General features: G+C 41.3%; 1 protein-coding gene across 1 annotated transcript in view; it reads left to right on the forward strand.

The window, feature by feature from the left end:
- The first annotated feature begins 416 nt into the window (after positions 1–416).
- The window catches only part of LOC310721003 (catenin alpha-2), a 234,519-nt gene continuing 211,069 nt past the window's right edge, over positions 417–23,866 (forward strand). Inside the window, exons 1-2 of the mRNA XM_083532179.1 lie at positions 417–522; positions 4,760–4,963. Of these exons, the coding sequence (XP_083388305.1) occupies positions 4,856–4,963 (108 nt within the window). The 5' untranslated portion in view covers positions 417–522; positions 4,760–4,855. The remainder of the gene's footprint in view (positions 523–4,759; positions 4,964–23,866) is intronic.

Genomic DNA, 23,866 nt, shown 5'->3' on the forward strand with positions numbered 1-23,866 from the left:
CCCACTTCGAGGGGTCGCACTCCTCTCTCTCAGAACACATTCCGCTCGATCTCTGACAGCACTGCTGAATATTATAGGGAGGGTTTTGGAGAGACAATGAGTGGGTGGAGACTGATAGCGAGGGGGTGGAGACTGAGAGCGAGGGGGTGGAGACTGAGAGCGAGGGGGCGGAGACTGAGAGCGAGGGGGTGGCGACGACGCTCATCGCAAATCAGACAGAGACAAGCTTTAATGAACATGGGCCAGGCTCAGGTCTGGTGCTTCACAAAGATAAAAATGAAGTCTTATAAATTATTAAAATAAATAAACAAATGAATAACAAATAAATAAACAGATTTGTCTGTTTTGTGGACACTGTACATGTGAAGCTCTCAGACCCACTTCTGAGTTCTGAAATCTCGCATTCCTACTGATTAGTTTTCTTTTTCCTCGCGGTGATTCAGACGTACAGAAGCCCACGCTCGCCTCAGCTCGCTCCACTACGACCACTCAGCCGTCTGATTTCATGATTTTGTCAGCCGGGTAAGCTGTGTTTAAATGTGGAGGCGGAGGATTGAGTGTGGGGAAGGGGGAGGAAAAACATCTAGTCCATTCTGGCAGTCATGAAAAAGAAAGAGAGAGAAAGAGAGAGAGGGAGAGAGAGGGAGGAAAATGAAAGGAAAACATCTCAAATCTACACTATTTGCTAAAAGATTTTGTGGACACAGCGTAAGTTTAAGAGTAAAATAAGTGTGCACTTCTTTTTAAACACTATTCCACATTGCACTGATAATCAGCTCCACTCTTCCAGGAAGATCTTCCACTAGATTCTGGAGTGTGTTTGGGTCTGGGGTGTAATCAGTGTTTTCAGGGTTGGGATCTGAGTTCTGTATAAACACACTTTGTACACTTTAATCAAAGCCTAGGATACAGAGGACACGCTACAGAGGACACACTACACAGGACATGCTACAGGACATGCTACAGGACACGCTACAGAGGACACATTACAGGACACGCTACAGAGGTCACACTACAGAGGAAACGCTACAGGACACACTACAGGGGGGACATTACAAGGGACACTACAGAGGACACGCTACAGAGGACACGCTACAGAAGACACACTACAGGACACGCTACAGGACACGCTACAGAGGACACACTACAGGACACTCTACAGGGGAAACTCTACAGGGGACACACTACAGGACACGCTACAGAGGACACGATACAGGGGACACGCTACAGGGGACACGCTACAGAAGACACGCTACAGAGGACACACTACAGGACACGCTACAGGACACGCTACAGAGGACACACTACAGAGGAAACGCTACAGGACACACTACAGGGGACACGCTACAGGACACGCTACAGGACATGCTACAGAGGACACGCTACAGCACACGCTACAGGGAACACTACAGGTCACGCTACAGGTCACGCTACAGAGGACACACTACAGAGGACACACTACAGAGGACACCCTACAGAAGACACGCTACAGGACACGCTACAGAGGACACGCTACAGGACACACGCTACAGGGGACACACTACAGAAGACACGCTACAGAGGACACACTACAGGACACACTACAGGACACGCTACAGAGGTCACACTACAGAGGAAACGCTACAGGACACGCTACAGAGGTCACACTACAGAGGAAACGCTACAGGACACACTACAGGGGGGACACTACAAGGGACACTACAGAGGACATGCTACAGAGGACACGCTACAGGGGACACACTACAGAAGACACGCTACAGGACACGCTACAGAGGACACACTACAGGACACGCTACAGGGGACACACTACAGGTCACGCTACAGGGGACACACTACAGAAGACACACTACAGAAGACACACTACAGGGGACACGCTACAGGACACGCTACAGAGGACACACTACAGGACACACGCTACAGGACACACGCTACAGAGGACACACTACAGGACACACTACAGAAGACACGCTACAGGGGACACACTACAGGACACGCTACAGAGGACACACTACAGGACACGCTACAGGACACGCTACAGAGGACACGCTGTGTATATCATGTGGGACATTGACGCTGGAATTGCAGCGATATTTGCTGCTGTGTTGATACAATTAGCTTTTAAAGTAATTCTGTTCATCTGGATTTAAACACCTGTCATTTTATTTTCAGTAAAATAACATGAGTTGGTATCAGAAAGTTTCGAGATTCGCTCTGTTTACAAGAAAGTACTTTTTTTTATATTTATCTATTTATCCACATGATTACCTTCAAAATAGTCCCCTTACACAGCTATACAGCGCCCCCTAGTGTTCTTCTGGAATGTGTCCTGGAAGTTTTCTTTTTGAAGTGTGTAATCATCTTCTGCTGTTCACGCCGGATCTCCACAACGGTGTCAAAACTCCTACCTGTATCTTCATCTTCAGGAAGAGGGCGAAGTCCACAGGAGTCAAATCTGTTGAGTAGGGTGTGTGTGGAAGAGAGATTGTGTTGTTTCGAGTGCACTGTTTTCCTGGGGCATCCAGTTTCTTGCAGAACTCGCAGACGTGGTAACGCACGTGGTCAGAACAGCACCAGTGTACACGGGACGATGTCTTTTGGGAAACCGACTTATGAAGGTCGGTGCTTCTTGTGACTTTGTGTGCAGCCTGGTGCTGCCATCTGTTGGTGTGTTTTAAAACTAGCCTCAGTGTTTTCACATTTGAATAGCATAACTTGCGACACTGTGTAGGTGTAATTAACATGCTAGTTGTGATTCCTTTCATAACTTTTTCAAAAAATTAAAGAAAGAATGAATGAGGACATGCTGCTCTTAAATTAGCCATTTTTATTTTCTCTACACTTTTTTGTTTGCAAATTTTGGATCAGATTACTGTTTACCTGATAAGACAAAAAAGCTTAAAATATATAAGATTGAAATGTGCTTCTTTTCAAACATGCCATTTGCTGTATAATAACCTCCACTCTTCAGAGAAGCTTTTTGGAGGTTCATAAGTAAAGTCAGTTAGTGATGTAGGTGAGGTGAGGAGACCTGGCGTGCAGTCCGCATTCACATTCATCCCAAATAATGTTGAAGCTCAATAGCAGGAGATCTTTCAATTCAACCCATGTACAGCAGATCTTAATGGAGCTTGTGCACTTTGTGTCATGCTGGACAAGGTTTGGAACTTCTAGCTCATGGTTGTTCCTCCAACTTTGTGAGGAAAAACTGCATATTCCTGAGAAAAAAAAAGTGTCCCGATACTTTTGTCCATATAGTTTTTCAGCACATCCTCTATTAAGTTTTTACCAGATGCAGTATTTTATCTTTAGCCCCCTCCCGTACCTCAGTCTCTCCACCTTTCACTCTCGCACCTCCATCCTGCTGCTCTTCAAACTGCTGTGGACGGCATATTTAAATTTCTGAACAATAAAATAATATCACTGCCATCAATATGCTAATTCCTCTCTGGCTTGCTGTAGTGAACATAAAACCTCTATTTTGGGGCAAACTTTCAACCGGTAAAATCATGAGGGCCCCGGAGTCTGCGTTCGTGCTCTTAATAGGGCTGTTAAATCACACCCCGGTTGTAACCTAGGCCTTGGAGCTCGCCTTGAAGGTCACTGTTCTCTTTACTCCACAGCATTGAGCTGAGCATCATAAGCCTCGGTGCCAAAACCTTTCCTTTACCTGGCCGTCTTCACCACGTCATCATGAAATGTATTTCTTTTATGTGAAAACCTGAAACTTCTGTCATATTCTTAATTAAATACCTGAAAGTACCTGCTGATAGATCACACATCCTCAGATCTTAGTCACTCAGAAACCACTTTGGCTTCCATATATGGTTGCTGTGGACTCCAATTCCCAGATCACACACCTACACAAAATGTAGGAGGTGGTAGTTTAGTGGTCAAATCCCAGCCACACCTGGGGCCCTGAGTAAGGCCCTTACCTTCATATCTGCTCAGTTGTATTAATGAGAAGTCATTCTGCTTAAGGGCATCTGTAATAAATGTTAAACATCATGACCTCTAGCTATTATTTGAGTACAGATGTGCTCACACACCATTAATAAGACGTTCAATGACAAGTCAGGACAAACTTCATGAAAAACCCTGAAAAGAACCAGACTCAAACGGGAGCCCATCCTCATCCTCATCCTCATCACCGAATGACCATTAATTTATTACAGTCCATCATTGTTGAGGTGCTGTTCAGTGAGAGGTGCTGAAATGCAGAACTGTGGTCCTGAATCAATGTAGAAGACTGTTAATATTAGTTGCAGTCCAAATCCAGTCGCTCAGAACTTCATGGACCTTGAGGCTGTTGATCCATCCTAACACAGTGTGGTCTCCACGATTGAAGAGAACTCCCAGGATCGCTTGCTAATAGTATCTCAGAGAAAAAGAGAACATTTGGTAAATTTTATTGTTAATTATTCGACATGATTGGCAATAGTTTGGTTCTTCAAAGCTTATTCTAAAGTGGCCGTGATGGCACCAGGCAGGTCGACCCGGCTCATGGGCAGAATCAGCCGATGGGAACAAATTCGCTGTGTAGTGTATAAAAACACGGATGTGCGCGTTCTGCCTTCAGCAGTCTGTATGCAAACATTCACAATATTATTGCCATGTCACTTGTAAAGTATTATTTTTTTTTGGAAGAAACTGTTAGAAGCTCTTTTAGAAAAACAATTAACAAGAAAAATAATGTTTTTTTCAAATCTTTACTGCTGTTTGTAAACGCCTAACCTCTTTCCTCTTTCTCTCATTTTTTTAGAATAAAATCATTCTGGACCCTCTGACGTTCAGCGAGGCTCGTTTCCGACCTTCCTTGGAGGAGCGTCTTGAGAGCATCATCAGCGGTGCCGCGCTCATGGCCGACTCCTCGTGCACACGTGACGACCGGCGTGAGCGCATCGTGGCCGAGTGCAACGCTGTGCGGCAGGCGCTACAAGACCTACTCAGCGAGTACATGAACAACGTGAGTATCTATCTATCTATCTATCTATCTATCTATCTATCTATCTATCTATCTATCTATCTATCTATCTATCTATCTATCTATCTATCTATCCATCTAATCTTGTTTTTCTGAGAAATGACTGCTATTTGACCTGCTCAAAAGTATTGGGACAGAACTGTTAGTTAGTTGGACAGAAAAGTTGTTATTCACTTTTTGAACATCAAATTCCACATTTATTATGGTCTTATTATAATAAGCTCCACTCTGTGACTTTAATGTGAGTGTGTGTGTGTGTGTGTGTGGAGATGAGGCAGGTGTAGGTGGGGTGAGGAGGCCTGGGGTGCAACTTCAAATTGGCTTGAGATTGGAGCTCTACAGCAGGAGATAGAAAGCAGATCTTTATGGTAGTGTATTTGTGCACAATGTGGAATGCTGGAACGGGTCATCTGGATGAAGTAAAGGGAAGATTTCATGCTTTCGCCTCAATAGATGTCGTGTACAATTGTGTGCCTCCAAGTTTGTGTGAAGAACCACATATGGCTGACAAAGTCAGGTGTTCCTGGCCGTCTCCTGTACCTCTACTGTGTCTCGCTCTGCGCTGCCTTATTATTAGCTGCCTAGTTTGCAGAATGCTAATTTCTTGCTAAAGGAATATATTTGGTGGACCTTATAAACATGTTTGAATCCATTAGCAGATCTTGTGGTCTCACAGCAGGTTTGAACAGGAAGTGGCGTTGAGATGAGTGCTTTTTCCCTCTAAAGAGAATTGCGAGTATTTAATGCGCCTGCTCTTATTCGATCAGCCTCTCTGTGGAATTGGGCACAGCAGCGGTGGGAAAGGTGAACGTTACATCTACTCTCCACTTATCTTCTTCTGTAGAAGTCGTTCCGGGTGGCTGAAGACGCCGTCTCTAACAACCTCGCGTCTTTCCTGATGCTCTCTCGACGCTCGCTGTTTTGGCAGGATATAAAAGCGCGAGCAAGCCGTTTTGCTTCCTGTATTGTGCTTCATGCTCTAAATCAACACAAGATTTGTTTTTTTTTGTCCGTAGGGAACCTGTGCTAGTTTAGAGCTCCGGGTTATAGGCGTAGGTTTGCTCAATTCATTCCAAAACAAGATCAACAAATCAGATGATCCTGTTCCTGCTTCCTCAAATACCCTCAGGCATTTATCTAAGAGCCCTGGATATGGAACAGAGGACACACTATTGACATCGCCACTCGACTGGGACACATTTGCTGAAATTGCATCAATATTTACTGCTTTTTTGATCAAATTAGTAATTTTATCACTCTGGCTTTAGACTCTTGTCATTTAAACCTCAATTTAGCAAGCTAGCAGCGTTTTCACTTTTGACTAGCGTATCTCATGACACTGCATTCGTAACCAGCATGCTAGCTGTAATTACGTTCATGACTTTTGAAATAAAGTAAAGACCCCATCCAGGAAAAGTAAAGAGGAAACTCTATCTGCAAAATAATTATCTCTTTTTTTTTTCTGGCTGCTTTTCTTTATTTCTTCTTTGCTAAATCTGGATTTGATTATCTGCTTCTCCTGAAATAAATTACAATCACCAAATTTGTGTACAGCTAAGCTTCAGATTGGTATGTGCTTCTTTTTGAACATCCAATTCCTCATTTAGTCTCATTTGGGTCTCATAATTTAAGTGAACGGAAATTGTCATACCACCAAATCCAAAGATGTTCCTTAAAATCGAGTGCCTCAGACTTTGTGGGAACATTTTTAGGAAGAACCACATATGACTGGAGAAGTAAAGTGTCCCAATTTTCCATATAATATTTATACTATACGTTTGTTGAAAATGTAGATGATGCACATCCTCTTTTATCGAACATAAATATTTCAGATGTTTCCTGTTCAGCTGACAGGGTTGATATTTTCTTTGATTTTCACCTGTAGGCAGAGGTGGCAAAAGTACACACATCCTTTACTTCAGTAGAAGTACAGATACTCATGTTTATTAACACTCGGGTAAAAGTTGAAGTACTGATTAAACTTTTTAACTCAAGTGAAAGTAAAGAGGTCTTGGCTCAGACATGTACTTCAGTAAAAAGTAGTTTGTGTCGCCATTATGAGGGAAAAACCCACAAAACGCCACCTAGAGGGTAAATTGTGTAAAACATGGCGGATTTGGTGTTTGATTTGAGACTTGGCGCAAAAATAAAACAAAAGTTTACTAATTAAAAATATTTTTATCTGGAGTTTAATAATTAATTTTATATCTAAGTAAAGAAAGGACTTCGTGGATGAATGTATTTTTTTCCGAAGGTTTTAATTTCGCCTCTTTTATATTTAGTTATTTATTTATGTATTTAAATTTTTAATGAAAATGGTAAAAACATAAATGCTGAATTGATAGCGTTAATAACATTTAGTGCCGTTTACAATCATTTTAATTTTGACAGCCAAATATATATATATATAGAATATATATAAAATGTTGTTCTCTAATGAACTTATCCAGGCTGAAGATCCACATATAGAACACAAGCAGAGAAAAGATGATGATGATCAGGAATGTGTCTGTTCTCAGTCATGTTCTCATCACTGACTCCCTCTGTCTCATCCACATTAACCCCAAACTTCTTACTGCCTTCTGCCTGCTGATTCTTATCTCCATAAACTAGTCTACATCTGTGGTGAGTGAGGGTCAGGACTTTATACACCAGCGGAGTGAAAAAGACGCGCAGTAACAGGAAATCAGTTGTTCGGCTGAAATCAGCGCGCAGTGAAAATAAAAAATATATTTCACCAAAATCAATGAATTAAAACTAAAGTAAGAGCCGGTTTTGAAAATGTAAGAAGTAAAAAGTACAGATATTTGTGTAAAAATGTAATGAATAAAAGTAAAAATTTGTCTGAAAAATAAATAGTGGAGTAAAAAACTGATACCAGAAAAATCTACTTAAGTACAGTAACGAAGTATTTGTACTCCGTTACTTCCCACCTCTGCCTGTAGGTGATCATTTGTTGTACATTACGGAGACGCAGTAGCCCTCACTCACTTATAGACATGACTGCTGCGATGAAAATCCCAGCGCAGCACAATGCCTGTACTTCTTTTACACTCTAGTGGATTATTTATTACGATACACTAAAGGTAATGACTGCAATAAAGCCGAAAGTAATTGGATATTGTTAATGGCTCACAATTCAAAGAAATTCTCTGAAGCTACATTTGTAGTCTTGTTTTTTTAATGGAGGCTTATTTATAAGTTACAACTGATTATTCTTGTTTTTTTAATGACCTTGTATTTTAAATGTGTACTTCTACATCACCAGGAAAACATCTTAAAAAACATTTTCAACTTGGACAAAAGTATTGAGATGTCTGACTTTTCCAGACATATGTAGTTCTTTGTCAAACTGTTCCTTAAAGTTGGGGGCACACAGTTGTGTAGAACGTCTTCAGATGCACTTGCATGGAATTTTCCCTTCACTTGAACTAGAAGAACCAAACCTGGTCCAGCATGACCCAAAAAGCAAAAAATCCAGCTCCATGAAGTAGAAGATCTTCTGCTATAGAGTTCTGACCTCACACCTATTGAGCACCTTTGAGATGAATGTAACCTACATAAGTTCCTGACTTTGTGTCTGAATGAGCAGAAATCTTCATCACTTCCAAAATCTAGTAGAACATCTTCCTAGAATAGTGGAGCTCATTATAAGAGCAAATAAGAACTAAATGTGGAATGGGATATTCAGAAAGAAGCACTATGCTCAGGTGTTCACAAAAAAATTTCTTCATATACTGTATCTCCTGTTTAAGCACTGATAACATCTGCCCAGTCACTTGTCAGGGTCCGTCAGCGCTCCGTCCTGGCGCGTCTTTGTTTGTTCTGGAGCAGCAGGTCTCCTTCTCGGCAGTTCAGCGAACTTACGATGCTTCATTAGCTCCAGGAGCTACACTTTGGGAGCTGCAGCTATGAGGCCGAGCAGCGCCTGTGGCCATCCAAGCAGAAGAGTGAAATGAATACATATAAAGATGTCGGAGCGGAGCAGAGGAATAGGAACAGTTTTGGTTGGAGGTTTAAATTATTGTTAAGTAGAATAGCAACCTGGCTTTTAATGATTTACACATTTAAACCCGGCATCAGATGAGTCATATCTCAGGACTGCTCTGAATGGAGCTGTTATTTTAAAGGGTTAGGGGTAGTTTAGTGGTTAAGAAGGTCATGGGTCCAGAAGGTCATGAGTCCAGATCCCACCAAGGCCCTTAACACTCAACTGCTCAGTTGTATAAATATTTATGTATCTGCCAAATGTAAATGTATATATACAATCTTAAACTTTGGGGAGGTGGTAGCTTAATGATTAAGGCATTGGACTTTGTATCCAAAGGTCATGGGCTCAAATCCCAGCCACTCCAAGCTGCCACTCGCTAACCGCATAGCTGCTCAGTTGTATGAATGAGATAACTATATAACTATGAGTCGCTCGGGATAAGAACGTCTGCCAAATGCCATAAATGCAAATTGGTTGTTTTTGAAATACCTTAAGCACTTTATTCTGCTCCGGGTTCTGGATCTATTGATGATCTCTGGAGCAAAAATCATGAAATGGGAATATACCTCGTATGGCAACAGCAGACACAAACACATTCTCACCCAAGGCCATTTTGAGTCCCAAGTATACCTATGAAAGATAGGAGGATCCAAGAAAAAAAGAAAACTGAAAAGACAATAACCCCGGGGGTTAGGATCGAACCAAAGACCCCGCAGCTGTGATCCAACTGCTCTACCTTCTTCTTTGAAAAATTCTTGAGATATTCTAGAGCCCCATCCATTTTGGGAGTCAGCCAGCTAATGTGCGGAGCATTAAAAAATCAAAGCACCTGGCTCGTAACACAAGCTCATTCAGGGCTGGTGGTAATGGTGTCAGGTTTTAGTTACGAGTGCCCCTATTACACCATGACCCACACTAGCGTGTAGCACGGATTTGAACTCATTAGCATGCGGAGCCCGAGCGCACGCCTTCTACAGGATTCTCGTTCGCAAAAGGTGAAATTTCTTCACAACTGCTACAGACAAACAAATCATTTAGTGTGGGTACAAATGGAGTGATCTGCCCTCAAACATGTTGAATACTGAGATCATGTGTAGTCTGCGTCCATGACTAATGAGATGAAAGATGGAGGAAGTGGAACAAATACAGGAGCTTAGAAGTGTGTTGTTTATCAATCGATATGTGTGTGGGGGGATTTAGTTTCGCTAATCTCGAAGAGGGGGCCATTCTAGAATTGAATAAAGCTCCGTTTAAAACACAGGAGTAACACTCTTAGTCATAACTATGCATGAAAGCCTAGCAATGCAGTTAAGCAAAAAAATAATAATTGTGCTGTAATTCATACACCAATTTGCATCTGTCTATTACACATATTATTCCTGCACCACTTGGTTTTTATTTAGAAAGCTGTGGGGAAAACGGGGCGAATTATACCCAGAATCTGAAAAGTAAACACCGAAGTGGCAACAACAATCTGTAGCAGAGACACAATAAAAAGCACAAAACTCTATTGAAGGAGGCAAAATGAGCTTTTTTTCGGCTGCTTTTTAATAAGTAGCACCTGCATTGTTTTGTGACCCAAGTGACCACAGTTCCACTTTCTTGTGTTCTGTTGGCTTCGGCTGAGCTTCATTAATTCACAGGTCACCCAGATAAATTCATCCTGAACTGAAATGAACCGCAGAAGCAGATGCAACTTTCCTGTCCCACGTCTCTTGTTGGTGTTTCTGCCAGTTGAATTTTATTCATATTTTAGTTTGACCAATGGGGTGAGCTGAAAAAGCAGAATCGATGCATAAAAGAATGAGTCATTCATGCGCATAATATAATCTTACCTCACCAGGAGCATCTTTACTCTCTTAAGTAGCAGTACACTGAAGCCATTTTACACTAATAACGCATATTTTTCTCTCCGTTCTGATCTTTCGTCCACACTGAGATGGCACTCAACAAAAACATAGTGCTCTTTAAAGTGGATAAAATTGAAAATGTAATTTTGCAGTGTGGACAGTGTCTGAAAACGGAGGCTTTGCAAAAATATGACGCATTTTTAGTCGTTTTAGTCTTTGGTTTTGCTCGTGTGCAATACAGAAACGTGAGCAATTTTCAGATGTTTCAGTGTGGATGAGAAACCTTTGGGAAAGTGTGGACGCAGAATGTTTTTAGACCAAAATGCCATTTCTAAATTTATCTGGATTATTGTAGACGTAGCCTCAACCTTCTGCCCACACACAAATCCACTCGCTCCACTAACAATCCCCCGGGCTCCTCCCTCTGGTGCATGGTGATATGTGGGTAAGATTAATCAATGTTCCAGCCAGTAATAAATTAGGTTCATGTGACAAGTAAATGTCTATACCTGTCTGCTGGGGTGGTGACCAGTGATTGGTCACCGAGGCCTGTGTTCCCGTTCTACAGCTAAATCATCACGATCGGCTGATTTAGTTACGGGTGCCTTAGACACCCTGATCCATCAATCGACCAGTCCTAGTTATGCATTGCTGTCTGGGTCAGAGGGAGCGCAGCCGAGTGGCTCAAGGTGGCAAGGGAGATTCAGGGGTTAGAGGGAGGAAGGGAGGGGGTTGCATAAGGAGTCCACTTTGCGATTTCGTCCCTGTAATAAAAAAAAGAGGGATATAAAAAATAAATTCATCACTGGCAACAGATGAGCATGATCAAAGCCCACTCAGAAATCCGAAGGTACAACATAGTCAGTCAATCGTCTCTACCAAATGACAAATGAATCTCGGGCTTTGTAGGGTCTTTGCCATTCTGCCTTAGGAGCGTTAATAAGAATCTGGATAACACAGGTGCAGGCTTGACCATACTGTCTTACAGGAGCATAGACCCATTGAAGTGCTGCCTTGTCTCAAGTCAGAATCAAGTGAAAAGATAAAACATGACTTTGAATATAATGCAGCATCCATACGAACGTATTATAGGTAAATAATCAGAGGCTCGCCACTTCTCTATTCATGTGCGTTTGAATCATAGCTCCTCTGAGGTCTTGCTGTCCAAGCCAAAGCTCCTTTAATTCCTTGCCCCCAGTATCCTGATGATTCCCTCGGCATGCCGATGAAATGCTGAATTCTGCCCCTCTCCAAGACATTAAAGAGCCGACACTCCCTCAGAGATCTTGACTGAACTCAGCTCAGCATTTCAAAGACACATTTGGAACTTTGTGGCTCAATTACTTTCATTTTAAGAGGAAAACATAGTGTGGCAGCCAGCAGGAAGGCTAGAACCCCTACTGAGAGTTAGTTCTGCTCCAGATGATACCAGACAAAGATCAGTGGAACCTTAATGCAACTCTAACTTTGTACCGATTTTTTCACAACGCTTTCTTGAATCAAGGTCTTTTTTTTTATTTGTTCACATCTGGGCAGTTTGCATCCGAGAGTGACAGCCACAGGTAAATTAATGCTCCAAGGTAATTAGTGCTTAACCAATCAAGCAGCACATGTTTCTTCTAATTAGGCTCGCTCTCGTGGTATTGATGGTTAGTAACCAAGCGCCAGGGCGGCTTCAAACTGACCTTGATGTTAGGCTTGTTTTTTTCTGATCCAGATGAAAAGTTTGTGCAGTCATGTCTCTGAAAAACATTGTTTATGCTCTGTGAACATTGCATGGGTGGATTGTGACAGGTACAGAAGGGTTGTGTTTACATTGTGTGGGTGCATGTACCTGAAAGCTTCACCTAATTAACCAGCCTCAGCAGTGAATACGCATCCTGTCTTGTTTCCCAGAAGGGACTCAGGTTTTACACGGTGAGTTTACAGATTGCAGCCATTTTATTTTTAAATCAGATGATGAAGAACCGGACAGCTGGGTTTCTGTTAACTTGTATTTATTGTGTTGACACTGAGACTAAGGAAAATAAACCATGAAACGGTGACTCTAATAGTCAAACATTTACTCAGCTTACACATGGACTGCGAGGACAATTATCCCAAATGTCCCAGGTACACAATGCAGTGTTCCTTATATGGGCATTCAGCAGCACCTTGGAGGTGGTAGTTTAATGGTTAAGGCATCAAGGATCAGAAGGTTACATGTTGAAATCCAAGCACTGCCAAGCTGCCACTGCTGGGCCCTTGAACAACGCTCTTAAATCTCTACTCTTCATTTGTAAGCTGTTCTGGATCAATTCCATAAATGTAAATACTGGCTAAAGACATGTGCAGAAGAGGCAAGCTTACTGACGCTGATCAAGCTGCCCTTTTACTCAGCTTGTTGACCTTGGTCTCATAGGGGTCTCATGGACCCCCTTGACATTGCCTGTGCAGTATCTGTATAGAAAATGAGACCCACACTTTGAAAACCAATGGTCTATGGGAAGTGGGAGCTCAGTGGTTAAGGCTCTGGCTTACTCATTGGAAGTTTGGGTTCTGGGGAGTTTGGGCTCTTGAGCAAGGCCCTTAAAGCTTTGCGTTCCAGGGGTGCTGTCAGCTATCAAGGCTGACCCTGCACTGGGATATATTAACATCACTGGGATATATTAACTTCACTGGGATTATTAATATTAATATTACTGGGATATATTAACATCACTGGGAAAGAATTTCACTGTGCTGTAATGTACATGTGACAAGTACTATCATGCTTAGATGTCATAGGTGTCTGTAGCCATGTATGGTAGATGTACCTGGAATGCTTTCAAGCATTTATTCAGGCATAAATACACGTGATGACATCCAGAGCAAAGCACGGTCCCTGCTTCTGTTGTTCAGAATATTCAATAACAACAGGCTTGTTGTTTGTTTATGTCTTCAGATTACTTCGACTTTAATGCTTTGATCTTTTCTGAGAACATGTTGCACACTTGCAGTGCTTTCTTATTGCCAATTAGTAGCAATCTTTCTTCCCAACCATATGCTGATCTTTTAATAATTGCCCTCGCTGTGGTCATTGTGGTCTCCAACATCCTCACAAAAGAAACTCCTCAGTCAAACCTTTTCTGTGTGCACAATTTTTTCCCAGGTCTGTTTCTCCTCCTCCTTCTCCTCCTTGCTACCTAGCTCCCCATAGAATCAACTTGTCTGCTTGCTAAACAGGGCATGTTGGACGATCCATCTCCAACTTGTCCCATGGTGCCTCTCACCCTCCCTTCCATCTGTCAGTTTTCTGAAGCTGCCTACCACTGTGCTTCTGTTTTGCTCCACCAAGGAGAAAGGTCTTTGCCAAATGGCACAAAAAACTCCCTCCCACTCTACTGCATATTTTCAACCCATCCGTCACACCAATTTTCAGCATGACCAGCCGTACATACCCTCTTCCAGACTGCCATCCATGCTGTCTCAGCACCAGCTCACTGAGATTGAGGATTGCCCAAGAAATACCTGGTAAACCCTGGGACTGACCAGTGCAATTCTGGGAAAATCTAGTTTTTTCTCCTGTGTTTCGTGATCTGTCTGTCCTGGCACATTCAAGTAAATCATGTTACTGGGTACTGGATATGGAGCAACACCATATTATGTACATGGATGAACATTCTGTGTGTATAGTTGCTAAAACAAATCTGTTGTGGATTATAATTCTAAAATATAAAAACCTTCAGATTTAAATAATGTCCTCTGAACACTAAACGAGAGGCAGAATTTGTAGAACATTCTCAATCCTTGTATTCAGGGATCCTCATTGATCTATATGTTGCCTACACTGCTGTAACTTTGAAGTCCTGCCTGATGATGTGAGGTGAAAAGTCCAGAAATACTCATTGTGTCCTTCATGTACACTTTGTATCCAGGTAGTTATTTCTCATTAAATCCCTCAAGCATTTTTTTTCCCCACACTGGTCATTGAGAACTTTGCAAAACTTCCCCTAAAGCAAGGTTTCAGCTTGTAATGCATAATAATCTGTACTTGTTCTTTTTGGCAATCATGTCGAATTCACCCTCTTCTGTATTTACTGTCAGTAAGAGTATAAAGACAAAAACAAGAGATTTATTGGGTTGCGAACAAGAAAATGAATATATTATTGGCGTAGTTCATTTGTTCCCCTTGCAAAATAATTCAACCAGGGCAGGAGCAGAGTGGAGTTTATAATTCCCCAGTCCTTTCATTAATTTGCGCTCCATGTAAGCTGCCTGCAGTAAAGAGGGAAAAAAAATAAAATGAAATGCCCAGACTTGTAATAAATCACAGCATGGACATGTTGCCTGAGCCACTGCTTTATTACTGCACATTGATGAAAGAGAAAATGGATTCCCCACACCGCTGCTGTCATGGCAGGGTATCTAGACTCCGAGACAGAGAGACAGAGATGTGTATGGAGAAAACCCATGATTCATCTGCTACATTTCAGCTTCGTTTGAGCATGGAGGCGCCTCATCATAGCGCTCATGTCACTGCGGCACTTCTTTTAACTTGTTGACTCTTTTGACTTGTTAGTTTGGGGGTTTGAAGGCGTCATGGTCTTTTTAAATTCAGATATGCCTGGTTTGTTGTTTTCATTTTTTCTTCTCTTTTCAATGTTGATCAAATTATTTCCTATTTTCTGGATAGACCACATCACCTTATTTGTACAGAGAAAGCAGACAAGCCCCAGACCTGTGGTTAGCCATATTGTGTTGTATTAGCTCAGTGGTTAAGGCTCTGGGTTTTGGTAGGGACACACCATACTGATGCTAAAGAGCTAGCTCTGGAGAACGCTGCCTGGGGTGTCGCCTTGCATCGCATCGCCTCGCGTCGCCTGTATCTGGGCAAAAGAATTGCACTGAAACACACCAGATGGACTACAGCCTCCGGGTGACTAGCATGTACGTTCTGCACTTGCATGAGAGAACGTAACTCTCCCATACCAGTGGTGGTAGCCTGGCAAACACTCAGGGAAACTGGAAGAGCCAGAAACGTGAATATACAAAGAAAGTAACGTTTACACCTGCCGTGACCATTACTAACAGATTCGTGTCTTTCTGCAAATGTCCGCTAAGTTGCAAATGACACTGGCGTTGTCAGCCGATGGTCGAAGAAAGAAAGAAACGGATAAGGAGAATTTTATTGATTTCAAAATCCATGGTATTATTGTGTTCACTTTTTACTCTCTCTTGTTTGCTTTCATCAGTTTTTGTTGTTGTTTTTGTTGTGTGCTCATTCGCTAAGCTGAATAGACAATCTGAGTTCTCTTTCTTTGCCGACGAGGTCTGCTGCTGATACGACATTCAGCATCGACAACTGATGCCATCTGACTGGAGCAAACGGTCCAGAACACATCAAAGAATACAGTCAACCCACACTCAAAAACCACCTGACGTTGCCCTACACTTAAACATGAGCTTTACTGATCGGACGGTGGGTGCGGTTCAAGCCCCAGTATTGCCTAGTCACCCTTAATCCTCTCTCCTCCAGGGTCGCTCTTTCATCAATGACCTGCACTCTGACCCCAACTTCCTAACAATCTGGAATATGCAAAGTAAGTATGTAAAAAACGCCTCGTATTGTGTTGTCTTGACTCCGGTAACAACAATTTCAACCTTCACACCAAAATAATAAAAAAATGATAATAATTCCCCCTCAGCAATTCCATTAATATCTGTGAAAAGTTGGTCCAGTTCTACAAGATGAGAAACGATGCACCTTTAGCAGGAACATAAGGGAGTTTCAGAATGATCAAAGAAGATCACAAAGGCTTAGTTCCTCCCCAGTGTCACCTTCGCCGAGGTGAGGGAATACACATCTTTTCTGCTCTATTAACAGCTTTTAACACCTTGCACATGTTTTAAATAGGATGATTTAGACCTCAGTTCTCGGTGCAGTGCCTTTTATTTTCTTTGGGCATTGGACACTAATGATTGTTAATGAGTCCCGAAAAAAGTTAACAAAAAGAAAAGAAAGTGAACTCTTTATCCCCAAATAGCCTCATTGTCTTAGTTATATACTGTAGATCATATAGGCTACGATAGTGACCTAAATCAGACTTTTATACAGACAATAATCTGAGACAACTATTCAATTAATTCATATGCCAACAGTGTTCGGTGCTTGTTTCCCAGAAAAATCCCTCTGTGAGCTTATTTCCAATTCACTTCAATTTGGTTCAACATGGTGGCTTGATCTAAATAAAGGAAAATATATATGTTTAGATCAGAGCATGTTTGAAGTACTATATAACACCTATGGTTTAGACATTTTGTTGACAGGTTCCCAGTAGGACACAGGAATATGGCGTCCTGCAGAGACACTTTTTGCACTTCTTATCTTTTGATTTATTTTTTATTCTGTGAGATTCTGCTCCTATAGGTCATTTAATTAGAGAAGGAGAGCTGTGTCGTCGGAAAGCAGCGATGGCCAGAGCCAATTAGGGCTGTTTTGAAGTGTGGGTGGATGATGGGGATACAGTCATGCTAGTTTGGCACAAGCTATGCACTCGGTTTTAATGCACACCCACATTAGCATGCTGAAGCATTTGTGCTCCTTCAAGTCTATCTATCTATCTATCTATCTATCTATCTATCTATCTATCTATCTATCTATCTATCTATCTATCTATCTATCTATCTATCTATCTATCTATCTATCTATTTCACATTTAGTCCCTATTTGCTCTATAATAACCTCCACTCTTCTAGAAGTTCCACTAGATTTTGTGTAAGATTCATTTAGCCACAAGTAAAGTCAGGTACTGATCCTCCACTCCATCCCTTGTAAAGCAAATCTTCATGAAGCTAGCGTGGTGTCTTGGTCTAAAGTGTAGCAGTATACACCCAGAATGGGGTTTTAATTCTGTAGTTTGAAAGCAGAAGGTTTTAAAAGATTAATTTATATTTACTTTTAAAGCATTTGTCAGATGAACTTATCCAGAGTGGGTTACTTTTCTCTCATTCATACAACAGAGCAGCTATGGGGTTAAGGGCCCTACTCAGGGGCCCATGAGTTGATTGACTGAAATGAAAACCTGCACCCGCTCTTTATAAAAAAAGATTGGACACTCCTGCATCAACCACTAAGCTACCAGGTGAATTTGGACACGTACATTGTGTTTAATAAACATTTGAGATCTGCATTGTTGTACTCTAGACTTGATGAGATTCTCATATCTTTTAGAATTCTCTGAAGAAAAAAGAAACATGCACTTAAACATGCATTATATTTTAACTTCAACTCACCACCAATCAAATAATCTGTTTCCAACTTCATTCCATATGCTTCATTCTTTTCTTCTACACCGGTGTAGCATTGAATACTTCAGTGCTTGAGTGAGCAGGAGTTTCCATCCCTACCTCGGCGTAGACTAAACCAATTCCCTACTCTATCTGGCACAATTGATTCTAAGCTTTTTATTACACAAATTGACCAAAATTCAATAGCTGTAGCTTTAGCACTCGGTTCATTGAAATCTATTGACGTCGGACTTGATGAACAGAACTCCCTCTCTATTTCAAAGCCTCGGTACAATAGTCATTCTGTCACATTTAAGCTTCTACTTAGACACTATAGATCACACATTGTCCTGTTTTATCCAGCACGGGGGTTTCCGAGAATCCCTTTCGTCATCGTCTGCTGATTCTCTTGCACCCGGCAAAACTCAGAACCGTGAGCATGCTGCCATAATGATCAGATCATATCCATACGCAATGTCAAATTAGAGCCGTTACTGTCAATCATCCATCACAAGAGTCCAAAACCATGTTTCTTGTGCTAATTATTACAATTATGGATACAGACTGCATTGTTTATGGACATGCGAGACACTTAGATGGATGGATCTCCAAGATCCATTTGTGATTCATGACCTTGACCATGTGTCCGTTCTTACATTATAGACATATTAGATGGAAGAATGTGCCACAGAAAAGAGATATCACGATCATGACAAATCTTTCTGTCATTAAACTGGTGCATGGATTTATAATTCAAATGCACACTCCTTCCTGCTTGTTTTGTTCTATTGATTTCAGCTGTCATCTTTGTTTGCCAGATACATGATGAAAAATTGAAGTGGATATTTAACTGTTTTCCTCAGCTAGCTCGTCTACTTACCTTTTATATTCGCTATATTTGTTCTCTGAGCCTCTCCTTATCGCGTTCCTTTTTCTCTCGCGTGTGCATTGTTATTTCGGAGACCGCGGCAATTATAAAGATAAAGCACCTTCAACCATCCTCCCCTCATGAAGTCAAACAAATAACTATCCCACTGGGCCTGCAGAAAAGACATCAGTCAAGCAAGATTTTAACTTATCTTCATCTGATAGAGAGCAAAAATAATCCCAGACCTGCAATAAGCCAGCGCTTCTACTGTTTTTCTTCTCGTTTTTTTTTGCTACGTTTTAATATAGTTTGCCAGTAGGGTGGTACCATCCTGTACATATCTACAGGTTGATTAAAACGGGTAGAACGGGGGAAGGGAACCTATAAAGGGGTTTCTTTGGGTTTGTCTATGCAGTACGGCAGTATAGTTTATAGTATACAGTCTATCCCATCACCACTAAGCTGCCACTGCTGGGCCCTTGAACAAGGCCCTTAGCCCTCAGCTGCTCAGGTGTATAGATGAGATCATTGTGTATCAGTTTGGATAAGGGTTCCTGCCAAATGTTGTAAATGTATAGTACATTTTGGATTACGTAGCGTTTGGGAAGTGGTAGCTCAGTGGTTGAAACTATGGGTTACTGATCAGAAGGTCGGAAGATCAAGCCCTGATATTGTCCCGCTGCCACTCCTGGGGCCCTTGAGCAAGGCTCTTAACCCACTGTGTTCCAGGTGTGTTCCAGTGCTTTATCATGGATAACCCCAGCTTCCAATCGCTGAAATATGCAAAGAAAGAATTTCACTGTGCTACATATGGTATATGTGATAAGAAAATAGCTTCTTTCTTTTGGTCTTTTAAGTAAAGCGTAACAGAGGATTTGATGGTCTTATCAAATCCCAACTCGTTTGTACCTCTTCTGTAGGTTAGGCTTTATATTCCTCAAGATATCTGATACCCAGGGTTGAGTCTATCCCTCTTGTCGAATTGTGACCTAAAAGCTAGCGAGACGCAATCGTTTGGCATTTCAGCGAAAATAAATGTTCAAGTGCCTCACTGCTTGTCCATTCATTCACTTTTGAAAGTATCTCCCTTGTTTCATGCTGCTTTCTTCACCTCTAGGGTTCTACCTCTTGTTTTTTTACTTGTCTTGAGAAGTGAGGCTTTGACCTTAAATCTTCACGGCTCCTAACTTGGCCTGGCGGGTTATCAATAATGTCTGAGCCGGAGTTGGCATGCCGATCGCCAGCTTGGCGCAGCGTACACCCTGCAAGGTCCTCTGAGAGGTTATTAATGAGATTAGCTTGAGTAGGCTGGGGGTATGTAAGATCGTAGAGGAGAGGGGAGCGAGCAGATGCAAATTTCCTTTTAGTTGCACGCCGGCTAAACTGTTTTGGTCAGTTTCCAAGGACCTATTTACTTTTGCATACTCACCATTTTAATAACCACTAACTGCTTGAGAAATGCAAACTCTGAGGGGAGTCTGTCTAAAGACTGCTGCTGTAACCTCGCTATATTTACCCACATCCCTCATCTACCACTGGGATAGTTTAGCAAGTGCAAAGGCCGACTCATTAAAATGCACAGGAGGAAAACGAATGAACGAAAGTGCATTCTTTCCTCTCACTTTGTTCTGAGGGCCAAATCTCCTTCAGAGAATCACAGCAGTGGCATTGACACGCAAGGCTGCATTTGTGGTCTCGCTTGCTGGGCCTATTGACTGGGACACACATGGTTTGTTATTCCTTTACCGCTCCTCTCTGCTGCTTCATTAAATGCTATAAGGTATTTGCATAGCTTCTTCGCTGCAGAACATTCCGGCATAGGATTGACTAAATGAGAATCACGGTTTTAGTTTTTTCCCTGCGTGATTATTTTTGTGATAAAGGTCACAAATGCAAGGTATTTATGAAGGTCCAAGCTGTGCATGCTTTTCAACAAGTATGACTCTTCTTGTTAGGCAGGATTGAATCACCACCAGGTTATCTTAATGCACAAACATTTTCGAATATTAAACCAGCAATAATTTTCCCCCCGCAGACGCATGTACCATAGGCTGCCAAAGCAATCATTTCTGCTTAATTTGACAGATGCTTTTGATGCCTGACTATCAGCATACTCAAAAAGTCCAGCTTGTTTGATGAGGTATCTGGCATACCAAGGTAGTGATCTGTGTGAATTGGATGGCATCTCAACGTTAGAGATGGTGTGAAACTGAGATGAGAACCAGCAGATACTTTTGTCTGGCATATCAAAGGTGAGTGCAGGTGAACAACAAGTCATTGTCATAGACCTTGATGAGAACCAAAAGACACCTCTCTTTCATATGAAACAATGTGTAATTCTTCTTTGATCCCATATAATCCCTCTGTTTGTCACCTCATTACCTAATATGTGTAGCTGAAGTTTTATAAGGGAAGTCTTCAGAATTGTTTCCCAGGATACACCACTGGCCAACTGACCAATCAGCAAGCTTGAAAGATGAACTTTGGGTTGGGCTTTTTATTTGTATTCGTGGTACAATTTCTAGTAACCTTTGAGATACAACTGTACTGTAAGAGTCACAACCCTGGGAGGTGGGAGATTAGTGTTTGAGGCATTGTACTACGGACCCTAAGGTCATGAGTTCAAATCCCAGCCACACCCAGCTGTTCATGTATAAAGCTTCTCTTTTTACCAATAGTTCAGTGTTCTCTTTGCAGTCTACATTAAACAAGTCCACCGATGCTTTAGGGTGCGCTGTTTTATCCATTCGAATGGAACCCTCCTCTCAAGGTTTCCTCCTAATAATACCTCAGGAAGTTTTCCTTGTAGCCGTTGCCAATCCCTCGCTCATTAGGAAACACGTACAGGGACTAATTTATGAATTTAAAATGTATATCCATAATCCATTAAATACTTTGTGACAATGGCTATTGTTAAAATCGCTATTCAAATAGACTTGATTCGAGTTGTGACCTCAGCAAAATCTAGTTAGAAGGTGATCAAACCCTGGATCTACCTGACTCTGGGAAGTGATCCAAGCATGCAGGGAAGCGGAAGCATGCAGGATCATTTTGGGTTGCAGCATTTCATTGAAAGCCGTTAAACTGAGCCAAAAGACGGACGCTAGTACTTCCATGTATTCCTGAGATTTAAAAGAGAATATACAAGCAGATTAGGATCCTATAGAATGATCTCATTAAAGTTTTTCTTTGTTGTATTTCTGCTCAATGACTTCATTTTAATGGCTCTACATGTTTCGAACACCTTTTTGTGCCTTTTCTTGTTTCTTTCTTAAATCAGTCTGTGAGTTTTTCCCCCTTCGGTCTTTTCCACATGCCAGTTAGTGGAAGGTGATCTGGCGTCCAGTGCCTGCACTTCTGCTGTCCATTTTCTGGTTTCATAGCTACGTTTGTGCTTTTGTTATCGTTTGCGTTCAGTCTCCACTCTGTCTCGTTATTGGTGTCACAGATAAAGCAGTAATACGGATTGTACGTTTGTTGAAACTAAAATGGTTATTTATACCGCTATATTTGCCGTTAGAAGTATTACGCTCAGTGGTCTGCTAAAAATCTTTTGATTCTTGTTACAATTTCCCAGTTCTCACATCTCGGTTTGGACCCACGCTTCATTCCTTGTATCGCATTTTAGATTGTTTTTCTTGCTGTTCGTAGAAACAACCCTTCCTTTTCTACGCACAATCGCATGGCCTTACTTGACATGACACAATCTCATCTCATTTTGATATCTTACAGCAGGAGTTATATTGAAATATGGACAGCTAAACACCAGGGTAAGTTTCAGGGTTCACCAAGGCCACCATCTGTTTTTTTAACAGAAACTACGTTACCGTTCAAAAGAAAACACAAAAACAGGGGAAAAAACCCACCCTAAAGAAATGGCAGTCAGTGAACATGACACACGAGTATGTACATATTTAAAAGTGATTATTTACAAACAGCTAATCAAACATAGGACAAACCTGAAGTCAGAATGGGCATAGGTCAAAACCAGACACGAAAAAAATCACTATCACAAACAACGCAACAGAATCTAAACATCTGTAAAAGCACATGGTTCAGAGTTTACATGATAACATTTACATCCACTGAGGTTGTGAAATCCTTCCTTCAGAAAATCACCAAAACATGTGGACAAACTACTGCTATGGCAAACTGTGGCAAACTACTACTGCTATCCCACTACCATGGGATTACAGTTAAAGGAGTTTCAGGAACTTCTTGTGTAACTGTGTGTGTGTGTGTGTGTGTGTGTGTGTGTGTGTGTGTGTGTGTCATGTCTAATGCCTAATTAATGCCCTTTATTCTTTATAGAGTGACACTATGACTGTCGGGCTGTTTAATTTGATTTGATTAATAAAATCTACCTGACATAAAGAAAATGGTTTTTTTTGTTCATTATATTGACATTTCTCATGTAGATGATGATTTCTGAACCTAATTAAACATCTGTCACCAGCTGTTTAGAACACGGTGGTAATAGTGTTTGGCGGCACTTTTACTGACACTCCTGCTTTTATTATTATTATTATTATTGTTATTATTATTGTTATTGTTGTTGTTATTATTAATAGTATTATTATTATTATTAGTAGTAGTAGTAGTATTGTTGTTGTTGTTGTTGTTGTTGTTGTTATTATTAGTATTATTATCATTGTTGGTGTTGGATTCTGGATTTGGCTCACAGTTGAATGACTGTAACTTGTTTGTGTCCAAATGGGAAGCAATTAAGAAAGTGTTCTCTTTGTGAATGCATTTTTAGAAAATTGACAGCTCTGTACTGAGACTGCAAGAATTAATTCTTCTAGGTGTTAATGAGTGGAGAAAAAAAAACAACAACTAGCCTAATCAATTTATTTTGCGGATAAAAACAATAAACGTTCCTGTGTTGATTATTGAGTTGCTCTGGCTGATCCTTCATTGTTCTACAC

The sequence above is a fragment of the Silurus aristotelis genome (assembly GCF_946808225.1).
Source record: "Silurus aristotelis genome assembly, chromosome: 27".
NCBI classification, from domain to species: Eukaryota; Metazoa; Chordata; class Actinopteri; order Siluriformes; family Siluridae; genus Silurus; species Silurus aristotelis.